General features: G+C 39.8%; 1 protein-coding gene across 2 annotated transcripts in view; it reads left to right on the forward strand.

The window, feature by feature from the left end:
- The first annotated feature begins 925 nt into the window (after positions 1-925).
- Positions 926-13,953, forward strand: part of FERMT1 (FERM domain containing kindlin 1) — a 59,301-nt gene continuing 46,273 nt past the window's right edge. For both annotated transcript variants that reach the window (XM_059037624.2, XM_059037625.2), the window contains exons 1-3: positions 926-1,170; positions 6,182-6,350; positions 8,219-8,452. In XM_059037624.2, the coding sequence (XP_058893607.1) occupies positions 6,200-6,350; positions 8,219-8,452 (385 nt within the window). In that variant the 5' untranslated portion in view covers positions 926-1,170; positions 6,182-6,199. The remainder of the gene's footprint in view (positions 1,171-6,181; positions 6,351-8,218; positions 8,453-13,953) is intronic.

A 13,953-nucleotide genomic window follows, 5' to 3' on the forward strand; every position in this document is an offset into this window, starting at 1 on the left:
CCTTTTAAAATTAAATGTAAAGTACTTTCAAAACCATAATAATGGCTGAATATGGTAATGTCCAAGCAAAAATAAAGATTCCACTTCTAAATTTTACAACATCTTAAATTAATATTTAAGTTATCAAAAGCTTTATGTATTTGACAAAAATAATAAAGACTATTATACCGCATAAAACTCCTCCATGGACTGAATGCAATTCTGGTGGTGGGAATTCCATCCCTTAACCCATTTTACAGATGAGAAAACAATAATTTCCTGTCTATTTTATAACCACCGTATCCTCAAAGCTCAGCCCCTGGCCTGATGCATAGTTAACACTCAACAAAAGTGTGTAATTTGGGCGAAGGAGGCTTGGAGAGGTTGTGTAACTTCCCTAAGGTCACCCACCCTTCCTGCTCTCTTCGGATGTGAATCCGACAGGAGGGTCAGCGGAGGGCTGGGTGGTGAATGTGAGGTGAGCCATCCAGACTTCCGCTAGGGGCGGGGCCTTGGGTTCCCCCAGGGTGTTCCATCGTGCATGTTTGGGGTTTACACCACCCTCTTACTCAGAGATGAACCGCTTTTGTTTCTTCCACCTGGCGACCACAGATCCTCCAGGCTCTCTAGAGGGGAGGCGGATGTTCCCGCCTGAAGCCGGGGTTCCTGGCGCGTGGACGCACCCCGGGGTGTGAGTGACTGATACACCCTGAGGGCGGAGAAGTAGCAGGACCTTAATCACCGGGCTAGTCCTGGGCGGGCCTCGGGGAACCGGGAAACTGGAGGCGGTCTAAGGGAGGGTGGGCAGGATGAGAGGTCGCAAGAGGGGCACCGGGCTAAGCCTTCGCCGGGTTCTCCCCGCCCTCTCGCCGCACGGTAGCCCGGCGACCACTCTTAGCCCGTAAAGTCTGCGGAGCGCCTCCTCCCCGGGCAGGGGGACCTGGCAGGAGGGCACTGGGCGTGCAGCCTCCTGCCCGCTGTGCTGGCCGGCCTTGCCCCGGGGGCCGCGCGGGGCGGAGACTGGGCGGCGGGGGCGGGCGCCAGTCTAGGTGGCAGATCCGCGCGCAGCCCTCGCCAACCGAACCTCGCAGAGCAGCTGCCGCCACCGCGCGCCCCTGGCTCGGCCGCAGTGGCCTCTGGCCGGGTCTCCAGGGGGCAGCGACTCCGCACGCCGCAGGCTCCGGAAAGGAGGTGGGTGGCGAGGGGCCGGGACCAGGAGGGGAGGGGAGGCTGCGATGGACACCAGTGGTTCCCGAGACCCCCGCCCCTGCCTTTCTACAGCCCCTTGCACTTAAATGGCTGCCGAATTAAAAACCGCGTCCTCCGCTTGTGACCACCTTCTCCGTCCTTGTGTATCTGGCTGCGCAAAGTAAACTCTCCGTCCAGCCGCGAGTACTGCTTTTATGGGGGTAGGGGACAGGTTTCTACCCACCCACCACACTCTGCTGGGCCCCAGGGCCCTGCAGAACTGGCAAAAGACAGGCCAGAGGCCTTCGGACCCACTCACTCTGATCTTCCAGGGGAAGTGTTGGGTCTATTTCCCCCCCGTCTTTCTCTCTGTCTGCCTGCCTGCGTCTGTCTGTCTTTCTTGATTGAGTTTTCTATAAAGGACCCGAGGAAGTGGGCAACTGGGCTTCCCCAGAGGAAAGCAGGTCTGGTGGTGCGCTATGCTTCTTGTTCTGGTCTGTAACTTAGATGTGCTTTCCTCAACAAGTAACAGCTTGCTGAACGTGAGAAGTTCGCTCAAAAAGGCGCAGAAAAGATAGGAGAGGAATGTGGAGAAACCAGATTGCCTAATTTTAGCCAGAATTTCGTTGTAAGGGAATCACCATTTATTGCCTAAATGAGAAGTGTTTTGATTGCCCAGGTTAGGAAAAGAAAAAACCCTCTGACTGCTCACGAAACAAGCAGTAAGGAGTCACCTTAAAAGTAAGGTTATTTTCATTATGTACAAAACATTTAAATAACAAAACCTCAAATCATAGCATTTTAGAAATTGTAAGGATCTTAAAGTCAAATACTTCAATGGCGTGTTATGAGTTTTTCTATGAAAGAGTTATCTTTATTGTGTCCTCACTGGGAAAGATTTATGTTAGTAGGAATGCTTAGTGAAGGTACTGAGAATTTAGCTCAGAGTTTTAAGAGTTGTACAATATATCCTTGTAGCTTATTTTATTTTTTTTAAAATTTTTTTTATTGTAGTAAAATTGTTTTACAATATTGTGTTAGTTTTGGCTGCTTATTTATTTTATACATAATAGTTTGTACCTCTTAATTTCCTTCACCTATCTTGCCCCTCCCCCCTTTCCTCTCCCCACTGGTAACCACTAGTTTGTTCTGTATATCTGTGAGTCTGTTTCCTTTTTGTTATATTCACTAGTTTGTTTTATTTTTAAATTCCACATATAAGTGATATTGTACAGTATTTGTATTTCTCTGTCTGACTTATTTCAATCAACATAATACCCTCCAAATCCATTCATGCTTTGCAAATGGCAAAATTCCATTTTTTATGGCTAATATTCCATTCCACATCTTCGTTATCCACTCAACTGTTGAGGGACACTTAAGCTGCTTCCATATCTATTGTAAATAATGCTGCTATGAACATTGGAGTGTATGTATCTTTTCTAATTGGTGTTTTCGGTTGTTTTGTTTTGTTTTGTTTCTGATATATACATAGGAGTGTAATTGCTGGGTCATGTGGTAGTTCTATTTTTAGTTTTTTGAGAAACTGTCATACTATTTTCCACAGTGGCTACACCAATTTACATTCCCACCAACAGTGTAGGAGGGTTCCCTTTTCTCCACATCCTTGCCAACATTTGTTATATGTAGTCTTTTTGCCATTCTGACAGGTATGAGGCAATATCTCACTGTGGTTTTAATTTGCATTTTCCTGATGATTAACATGTTGAGCATCTTTTCCTGTGCCTGTTGGCCATCTATATGTCTACTTTGGAGAAATGTCTATTTAGGTCTTCTGCCCATTTTTTGAATAGGTTGTGTTGTTTTTGCTTTTGTTTTTGTTTTTTAATTGAGCTGTATAAGCTGTTTGCATATTTTGGAAATTAATCCCTTGTCTTTTGCATCTTTTACAAATATTTTCTCCCATTCCATAGGTTGTCTTTTCATTTTGTTTATGGTTTCCTTTGCCATACAAAAGCTTTTAAGTCTAATTAGGTCCCATTTGTTTATTTCTTTTGCTTTAGGAGACAGATCCAAAAAAATATTGCTAGAATTCAAGTCAAGGAGTGTTCTGCCTATGGTTTCTTCTAGGAGTTTTATGGTTTCTGATTATATTTAGGTCTTTAATCCATTTTGAGTTTATTTTTGTATATGTTGTTAGAGAGTGTTCTAATTTCATTCTTTTACATGTAGCTGTCCAGTTTTCCCAGCACCACTTATTGAAGAGACTGTTTTTTCTCCTTTGTATATTCTTGCCTCCCTTGTTGTGGATTAATTGACAAGTGTGTGGGTTTATTTTGGGGCTCTCTGTTCTATTCCATTGATCTATGTGTCTGTTTTTGTACCAGTCCCATACTGTTTCAATTATTGTAACTTTGTAGTATAGTCTGAAGTCAGGGAGCATGATTCCTCCATCTCTGTTCTTCTTTTTCAAGATCGTTTTGGCTATTCGGGGTCTTTTGTGTTTCCATACAAATTTTAAAATTATTTGTTCTAGTTCTGTGAAAAATGCCATTGCTATTTTGATAGAGATTGCATTTATTCTATAGATTGCCTTGGGTAGTATGGTCATTTTAACAATGTTAATTCTTCTAATCCATGACTATGGTATATCTTTCCATCTGTTTGTGTTGTCTTCAATTTCTTTCTTCAATGTCTTATAGTTTTCCAAGTATAGATCTTTTACCTCCTTAGGTTGGTTTATTACTAGATATTTTATTCTTTTTGATGTAGTGGTAAATATGATTGTTTCCTTAATTTCTCTGATAATTCATTGTTCATGTATAGAAATGCAACAGATTACTGTATATATATTTTTTGTGGTCTGTAACATTACTGAATTCATTGATGAGCTATAGTAGTTTTTTGGTGGTGTCTTTAGGAATTTTTATGTATAGTATCATGTCATCTGCAAACAGTGACAGTTTTACTGCTTCCTTTCCAACTTAGATTCCTTTTATTTCTTTTTCTTGTCTGATTGCTGTGGCTAGGTCTTCCAATACTATGTTGTATAAAAGTGGCTAGAGTGGGCATCCTTGTCTTGTTCCTGATCTTAGAGGGAAATACTTCACCATTGAGTATGATTTTAGCTGTGGGTTCATCATATATGGCCTTTATTATGTTAAGGTACGTTCCCTCTATGCCCACTTTCTGCAGACCTTCTGAGAGGTCACCATAGTCCTGGCTTAATAAGTGATCTAGTTAGTTTGAAGGGAGGAACTGAGTCCTGGAGCTAATTTTTCAAGTGGCTGTTGCAATTTGAGGGTGTGAGAGGAAGACCAGCATTAGCTGGATCTTGTTATGAATGCAGGGTTTCCACATCCACCTCAGACCTGCTGACTAGAACCTGCATGTTAATAAGATCCTGCTGAATAGAATCTACATATTAATAAGGTTCTCAGAGTTCATGTGCACTTTCCATTAGAGAAGCCCTTTCCTGGGCTCTTTGCATGCACAGATGTTTCTCAAAAACAGGCCTTATAAAAACATGGATTTCTCATAAGCTGTCTTTACCTAGCAAAGTGAAAAACATTTGTTATCACTTAAACGACTGATTTGTATTTTAAATCTTAAAGTAGCCAGGAGAGGTAGTACCATTTTCTTTCTATTTAAGAGAGAGCTGACATTTTTAAGTCCTACCAATTTGGAATCCCAGTGTTCCTATTACCCCCACAACACTCAGTTCTGATACTGCTTAGCTTCTTTCATCACAGTTCCTCCAACGAGGAGAACACTATGGGTTTGAAGTTCTCACCCCTAACTGTACTTTGAAGAGTAGGTTTGTATGTCTGTCACTCCTGTTTTAAATCTGTTGCTAAAGGTGTGTCCAAAAACTTAATTGATGCACTTGTTTATCAACTTCTATATGATATAAAACGGTTACTCAAGTAAATCAAATATCTGGCAATAACTAATGACCCGCAGCTCTATGTGCTTAAGATAAAAGTACCTTGGGCTTCCCTGGTGGTGCGGTGGTTGAGAGTCCACCTGCCAATGCAGGGGACACGGGTTCGTGCCCCAGTTCGGGAAGATCCCGCGTGCTGCGGAGTGGATGGGCCCGTGAGCCACGGCCGCTGAGCCTGCGTGTCTGGAGCCTTGCTCCGCAACGGGAAAGGCCACAACTGTGAGAGGCCCGCGTACCAAAAAAAAAAAAAAAAAAAAAAGATAAAACTACCTTATAAGACTAAAAAAGAAATGATTTTGCTCTATTTTTATTTTTTGAATTTTCATACCAGAAGATGTCATCAGTATTTATGGGAGGAATGTAATAATACATATGTATATACATTAGAGATAAAGATTTTTTTAATATTTATTTATTTGGTTGTGCTGGGTCTTAGTTGTAGCAGGCAGGCTCCTTAGTTGTGGCTCAAGGGTTCCTTAGTTACAGCTCGCTGGCTCCTTAGTTGTAGCATACAAACTCATTGTGGCATGCATGTGAGATCTAGTTCCCTGACCAGGGATTGAACCTGGGCCCCCTGCATTGGGAGCACTGAGTCTTAACCACTGCACCACCAGGGAAGTCCCAAGATAAATATTTTAATTTCCTTTTTTAAAATCATTTCTATTGAGGTATAATTTGCATACAACAAAATACATCAAAGTGTACATTTAAATTCAATGCATTTTATTGTATTTATTGTATTTATTGTATACTTCAATAAAGTTGATTTTTTTTTAAGTGTCAAGGATTGCCATGATTTGTTGCCTATTGCTAAAATAGTTCAGAGAAGGTCAAGAAAAGTCAGTAGAGAGGGATGGATGCACTGGGCAGGCACAGAAAGTAGCCAGCTGGACCTGGGAGGGTGGAAAAGTGAAGTACATAAATTTAGAAGACTTGAGATCATTCTTATAAGACGTTTTGTCTTTAAAGTTAAGATGCTGAATTTAATATCAGAAACCCTACAGCATTTTTGAAGAGGGGGGCTAAAATGGGGGAAAATAAGTTTTGCTCTGCAAGGTCTGCTTGGCGAGTCCCAGTCTCCTTCTTATCTGTCTGCCTTTTTACACACAGACACCTGCATTTGCCACAATGCTCTCATCCAGTGACTTTGCATCTGCTTCTTGGGAGCTTGTGATTCAAGTTGACCATCCAAATGAAGAGGAGCAGAAGGACATCACACTGAGAGTGTCTGGAGACCTGCACATTGGGGGAGTGATGCTCAAGTTAGTGGAACAGATCAGTAAGTTGCTGCTTCTTTATGGTTTCTCTACATTTGAAACCCTCTCTGTTGCATCACCACTAAATGGCTGAACTGGATTGTCTGACCATCTAAATTTTTTTGATCATCCATCTTGTAATGGCCCCTGCCTGCAAGAGGAAGAGAAATGGGAAGCCCTGAAGGAGCCCAAACCACCCCCTGACCCCCAACGTGAAAATTTGAGTCTTTGGTGGCAAACTAAAGCTCCCCAGTAGGTGTAAAAACCTATTTGCATAAGAACGGGACCCCTTCCATGGTGACTTTAGACCACATCTGGGGCCTTAGATTATTGTGTGATTCTCTGTTAATGCTTGATTGCTCCGTGATGCAAGCAGCCTAGTGCCAATATGTCTTTTAACATTGTCCACCATTTGCTACTCACCCTGTTTAAAACAAGAAAAGAAGTCTTCAGGGTCAAAGTCTTCACATCACGAGTCAACATGAGGTACCTAGAATTTAATAATGTTCTATTTTCTTTGTATTTATTTTTTGTCTTCTACTTAAGACCACAGATGTTAGCTTATCATTTATACTAGTGATATAAAGTATTTTTAAGTAAGCTTTCATTGGGGTATCATATACATACAGAAAAGTGCACTTATTATAAGTGTACAGTTCAGTGAGTTTTCACAAAGTCATATAACCACCACCCAGATCAAGAAAGAGAACATTACCTGTTCCCCCACTCAAGTCCCACACCTAACCCCTCCCAGCCACTGCCCCACCAAGAGTAACCACTATCCTGAATTCTTACTCCATAAGAATAATTTTACTTGTTTTCACACTGTATATAAGTGAAATTATATAGGATAATATACTCTTAGGCATCTGCTTTCTTTCCTGCCACATTATGTCTGTGAGATTTAACCATGCTATTGCATATAGTTTGGGTTCATTGATTCTCATTGCTGTATAATATTCCATTGTATGATTATGCCACAATTTATCCATTTACCTGTTGATAGATATTTGGATTGTTTCCATTTGGGGGCTTTTACAGATAGTACCTGTCTTTTGGTGACGATATAGTACACACATTTCTAATGGGTATATAGCTCAGAGAAAAATTACTGAATAGGACTTTCCAAAGTAGTTATAGCATTTATACTTCTTCTAATGGCACTGAGAGAAAGGTTTTCTAATTTAAATAGAGAGAAAGAAAGAGGGAGAAACTATTTTTTAAGTAAATTAAAATACAGGTGGCTCTTAATTTAGCAAAATAAAAGATTGAATATTGACTCTAACATTGGCAAAGGGGAAAGATTCAACCTAGATGCCAAGGGGCATTGAAGAAGGGGAAGAATTCAATGTTGATGCTACCATTAAGAGAGAAAATATTCAGCTCTGATTTCAGTGTAAACACTTTGGAAACTGGGAATATGGTGGAACTAATAAGAGATGGACATTCCTGACAAGAGTGAAATGTCAGCTTCCCAGTACTTCTGCATGGAATTTGATTGGGAACTGTTGATATTCCCTTGTGGAGGGATTCATTTCTATTAGCGAAATAATCTTGATTAAACAGAGGTGATGCTCCTGGCCTTCCCAGAAAGGACCATGGCACCAAGGGACTTGGGAGAAGATAACTTTAGTATTTCATCAGGAACAAAAATTGTATGTTTCTCTTCCTTCCATAGTATTTAAATATAAAGAAGGTAAGGTTCAGTCTGTCTTCTACCTGCCCTGCCTTAGGGACTTTGACAAGAAACCAAGAATGATGAAACCTTGGGTTGGAGGAGGAGGTGGGAGCTGAAGACCAGCGTTGGCTTCAGTTTTGCACACAAGGGACTTGACTCTGGGGTGCGAGTGCTCACTCTTACTTTACTGCACTGTGTTCTCCGTTCTTGCAGACATAGCCCAGGACTGGTCGGACTTTGCCCTTTGGTGGGAACAGAAGCACTGCTGGCTTCTGAAAACGCACTGGACCCTGGACAAATGTGGGGTCCAGGCAGATGCAAAGCTTCTCTTCACCCCTCAGCATAAAATGCTTCGCCTCCGCCTGCCCAACATGAAGACAGTGAGACTGCGAGTCAGCTTCTCGGCCGTGGTCTTCAGAGCGGTCAGTGATATCTGCAGAGCCCTGAGTGAGTTCCCACAGGCACCTGCGCCCTCTGGACCCTCAGCAGAGGAGGACAGGAAAATACGTGCACTTCTGTCCACAAGCAGTTGGCTTTACAGAACACGTCCCTTATTAGGAGCATACATTTCAAGCCCAGTTCTGGAGACTTTAGCCATTTAAGTGAAGTTAAACCAAACGGAACATTATTGGAATAAATCAGATTCACTTCCACAAAGTTTAAAACTATTTCAAAAGAGATTTGTAAACAGAAGAGAAAATCCCATTAAGATTTCGCCCCCAAAACTCATTTCTCTAAGCCATACTGAAATCATCATTATATTTAAGACAAAAAGAGTTCCATTAAATTATTATCACCATAGAGCCAATGTGTCTTTATTGTTTTTGATATAATGGTGATGCACTGTCTTAATTGCTTCCCTAACATTTGGCTCCAGTAAATAACTCTGTCCACAAACATCATTTGTGGAGTTTATTTTAAGCAGAAAAGTACACTTAATTATGGATCAGAAATAACAGCCATTAGAGACAACACTGTCCAAACCTGGGACTTCCATAATAGGAGCAAACCCTGGATCAGGAAGGTGCTCCTATTTTATATTTTTTGAAAGTGTATAGGTATATTCTTGAGTTCCAAGGCAAAGATTTAGTATTGGAACACCCTATATACAGTATGTGAGTGAGTGATCTATCGCCCCATTAAACTGTAAACTGCTCATTCATTCCTTCAACAAATATATGTGTATTGGTTTGGCAGGCACTGGGACGAGTGCTAAGGATGGGTTAAGCAATAAAAATAGCCCAAAATCTCTGCCCTCCTTGAGCTTACATTGTAGCGTACAGAGGCAGAAAAGACATCATGTAAAAAATAAGATGTTCAAAGGAGATAGGTAGTGGGGAAAAAAAAGGGAAAAGTATAATAGTGTACACAGGATTGAGAATGCCAGTGTTGGGTAGTGCAAGCTGCTATAGTATTAAATAAGGTGAAGACAGAACCATTTCTTGAGCATGTCTGTGTTCCTAACACCTAGGAGAATGTCTGGCACACATCAGCTGCTTAGTAACTGGTTGTTTGGTTTTTTGTTGGTTTTTTTTTAACATCTTTATTGGAGTATAATTGCTTTACAATGATGTGTTAGTTTCTGCTTTATAACAAAGTGAATCAGTTATACATATTCATATGTTCCCATATCTCTTCCCTCTTGCTTCTCCCTCCCTCCCACCCTCCCTATCCCACCCCCTAGGTGGTCACAAACCACCTAGCTGATCTCCCTGTGCTATGTGGCTGCTTCCCACTAGCTATCTATTTTACATTTGGTAGTGTATATATGCCCACGTCACTCTCTCACTTTGTCACAGCTCACCCTTCCCCCTCCTCATATCCTCAAGTCCATGCTCTAGTAGGTCTGTGTCTTTATTCCCATCTTACCCCTAGGTTGTTCATGACCTTTTTTTCTTTCTTAGATTCCATATATATGTATTAGCATACAGTACTTGTTTTTCCCTTTCTGACTTACTTCACTCTGTATGACAGCCTCCAGGTCCATCCACCTCACTACAAATAACTCAATTTCGTTTCTTTTTATGGCTGGGTAATATTCCATTGTATATATGTGCCACATCTTCTTTATCCATTCATCTGTCGATGGACACTTAGGTTGCTTCCATGTCCTGGCTATTGTAAACAGAGCTCCAATGAACATTTTGGTACATGACTCTTTTTGAATTATGGTTTTTTCAGGGTATATACCCAGTAGTGGGATTGCTGGGTCATATGGTAGTTCTATTTTTAGTTTTTTAAGGAACCTCCATACTCTTCTCCATAGTGGCTGTATCAATTTACATTCCCACCAACAGTGAAAGAGGGTTCCCTTTTCTCCACACCCTCTCCAGCATTTATTGTTTGCAGATTTTCTGATGATGGCCATTCTGACAGGTGTCAGACGATAGCTCATTGTAGTTTTGATTTGCATTTCTCTAATGATTAATGATGTTGAGCATTCTTTCATGTATTTGTTGGCAATCTGTATATCTTCTTTGGAGAAATGTCTATTTAGTTCTTCTGCCCATTTTTGGATTGCGTTTTTTGTTTTTTTCTTATTGAGCTGCATGAGCTGCTTGTAAATCATGGACATAATCCTTTGTCAGTTGCTTCCTTTGCAAATATTTTCTCCCATTCTGAGGGCTGTCTTTTCATCTTCTTTATGGTTTCCTTTGCTGTGCAAAAGCTTTTAAGTTTCATTAGGTCCCATTTGTTTATTTTTGGGTTTATTTCCATTTCTCTAGGAGATGGGTCAAAAAGGATCTTGCTATGATTGATGTCATAGAGTGTTCTGCCTATGTTTTCCTCTAAGAGTTTGATAGTGCCTGGCTTACATTTAGGTCTTTAACCCATTTTGAGTTTATTTTTGTGTGTGGTGTTAGGGAGTGTTCTAATTTCATACTTGTACATGTAGCTGTCCAGTTTTCACAGCACCACTTATTGAAGAGGCTGTCTTTTCTCCACTGTGTATCCTTCCCTCCTTTATCAAAGATAATGGGACCATATGTGTGTGGGTTTATCTCTGGGCTTTCTATCCTGTTCCATTGATCTATATTTCTTTTTTTGTGCCATTACCATACTGTCTTGATTACTGTAGCTTCTTAGTATAGTCTGAAGTCAGGGAGCCTGATTCCTCCAGCTCCATTTTTCATTTTCAAGATTGCTTTGGCTATTCAGGGTCGTTTGTGTTTCCATACAAATTGTGAAATTTTTTGTTCTAGTTCTGTAAAAAATGCCAATGGTAGTTTCATAGGGATTGCATTGACTCTGTAGATTGCTTTGGGTAGTAGTCATTTTCACAATGTTGATTCTTCCAATCCAAGAACATGGTATATCTCTCCATCTATTTGTATCATCTTTAATTTCTTTCATCAGTGTCTTATAATTTTCTGCATACAGGTCTTTTGTCTCCTTAGGTAGGTTTATTCCTAGATATTTTATTCTTTTTGTTGCAGTGGTAAATGGGAGTGTTTTCTTAATTTCACTTTCAGATTTTTCATCATTAGTGTACAGGAATGCCAGAGATTTCTGTGCATTAATTTTGTATCCTGCTACTTTACCAAATTCATTGATTAGCTCTAGTAGTTTTCTGGTAGCATCTTTAGGATTCTCTATATAGAGTATCTTGTAATCTGGAAAGAGTGACAGCTTTACTTCTTCTTTTCTGATTTCGATTCCTTTTATTTCTTTTTCTTCTCTGATTGCTGTGCCTAGAACTTCCAAAACTAGGTTGAATAAGAGTTGTGAGACTAGACAACCTTGTCTTGTTCCTTATCTTATTGGAAATGGTTTCAGTTTTTCACCATTGAGGAAGATTTTGGCTGTATGTTTGTCATATATGGCCTTTATTATGTTGAGGAAAGTTCCCTCTATGCCTACGTTCTGCAGAGTTTTTATCATAAATCAGTGTTGAGTTTTGTCGAAAGCTTTCTTTGCATCTATTGAGATGATCATATGGTTTTTCTCCTTCAATCTGTTAATATGGTGTATCACATTGATTGATTTGTTTATATTGAAGAATCCTTGCATTCCTGGAATAAATCCCACTTGATCATGGTGTATGAGCCTTTTAATGTGCTGTTGGATTCTGTTTGCTAGTATTTTGTTGACGATTTTTGCATCTATGTTCATCAGTGATATTGGCCTGTAGTTTTCTTTCTTTGTTACTCTTTGTCTGGTTTAAGAATCAGGGTGATGGTGGCTTCGTAGAATAAGTTTGGAAGTGTTCCTCCCTCTGCTATATTTTGGAAGAGCTTGAGAAGCATAGGTGTTAGCTCTTCTCTAAATGTTTGATAGAATTCGCCTGTGAAGCCATTGGGTCCTGGGCTTTTGTTTGTTGGAAGAATTTTAATCACAGTTTCAATTTCAGTGCTTGTGATTGGTCTGTTCATATTTTCTATTTCTTCCTGGTTCAGTCTCAGCAGGTTGTGCGTTTCTAAGAATTTGTCCATTTCTTCCAGGTTGTCCATTTTATTGGCATGCAGTTGCTTGTAGTAATCTCTCATGATCCTTTGTATTTCTGCAGTGTCAGTTGTTACTTCTCCTTTTTCATTTCTAATTCTATTAATTTGAGTCTTCTCCCTTTTTTTCTTGATGAGTCTGGCTAATGGTTTATCAATTTTGTTTGTCTTCTCAAAGAACCAGCTTTTAGTTTTATTGATCTTTGCTATCGTTTCCTTCATTTCTTTTTCATTTATTTCTGATCCAATCTATATGATTTCTTTCCTTCTGCTAACTTTGGGGCTTTTTTGTTCTTCTTTCTCTAATTGCTTTAGGTGCAAGGTTAGGTTGTTTATTTGAGATGTTTCCTGTTTCTTAAGGTAGGATTGTATTGCTCTAAACTTCCCTCTGAGAACTGCTTTTGCTGCATCCGATAGGTTTTGGGTCGTCGTGTCTCCATTGTCATCTGTTTCTAGGTATTTTTTTATTTCCTCTTTGATTTCTTCAATGATCACTTCGTTATTAAGTAGTGTATTGTTTAGCCTCGATGTGTTTGTATTTTTTACAGATCTTCTCCTGTAACTGATATCTAGTCTCATAGCGTTGTGGTCAGAAAAGATAGTTGATACGGTTTCAATTTTCTTAAATTTGCCAAGGCTAGATTTGTGACCCAAGATATGATCTATCCTGGAGAATGTTCCATGAGCACTTGAGAAAAATGGGTATTCCATTGTTTTTGGATGGAATGTCCTATAAATATCAATTAAATCCATCTTGTTTAATGTATCATTTAAATCTTGTGTTTCCTTATTTATTTTCATTTTGGATGATCTGTCCATTGGTGAAAGTGGCATGTTAAAGTCCCCTACTATGAATGTGTTACTGTTGATTTCCCCTTTTATGGCTGTTAGTATTTGCCTTATGTATTGAGGTGCTCCTATGTTGGGTGCATAAATATTTACCATTGTTATATCTTCTTCTTGGATCGATCCCTTGATCATTATGTAGTGTCCTTCTTTGTTTCTTGTAATAGTCTTTATTTTAAAGTCTATTTTGTCTGATATGAGAATTGCTACTCCAGCTTTCTTCTGATTTCCATTTGCATGGAATATCTTTTTCCATCCCATCACTTTCAGTCTGTAGGTGTCCCTAGGTCTGAAGTGGGTCTCTTGTAGACAGCATGTATATGGGTCTTTTTTTGGTATCCTTTCAGACAGTCTGTGTCTTTTGGTGGGAGCATTGAATCCATTTATATTTAAGGTAAGTATCGATATGTATGTTCCTATTACCATTTTCTTAATTATTTTGGGTTTGTTATTGTAGGTCTTTTCCTTCTCTTGTGTTTCTTGCCTAGAGAAGTTCCTTTAGCATTTGTTGTAAAGCTGGTTTGGTGGTGCTGAACTCTCTCAGCTTTTGCTTCTCTGTAAAGGTTTTAATTTCTCCATCAAATCTGAATGAGATCCTTGCTGGGTAGAGTAATCTTAGTTGTAGGTTTTTCTCCTTCATCACTTTAAATATGTCCTGCC

The sequence above is a fragment of the Kogia breviceps genome, chromosome 14 (genome assembly GCF_026419965.1).
Source record: "Kogia breviceps isolate mKogBre1 chromosome 14, mKogBre1 haplotype 1, whole genome shotgun sequence".
Taxonomy (NCBI): domain Eukaryota; kingdom Metazoa; phylum Chordata; class Mammalia; order Artiodactyla; family Physeteridae; genus Kogia; species Kogia breviceps.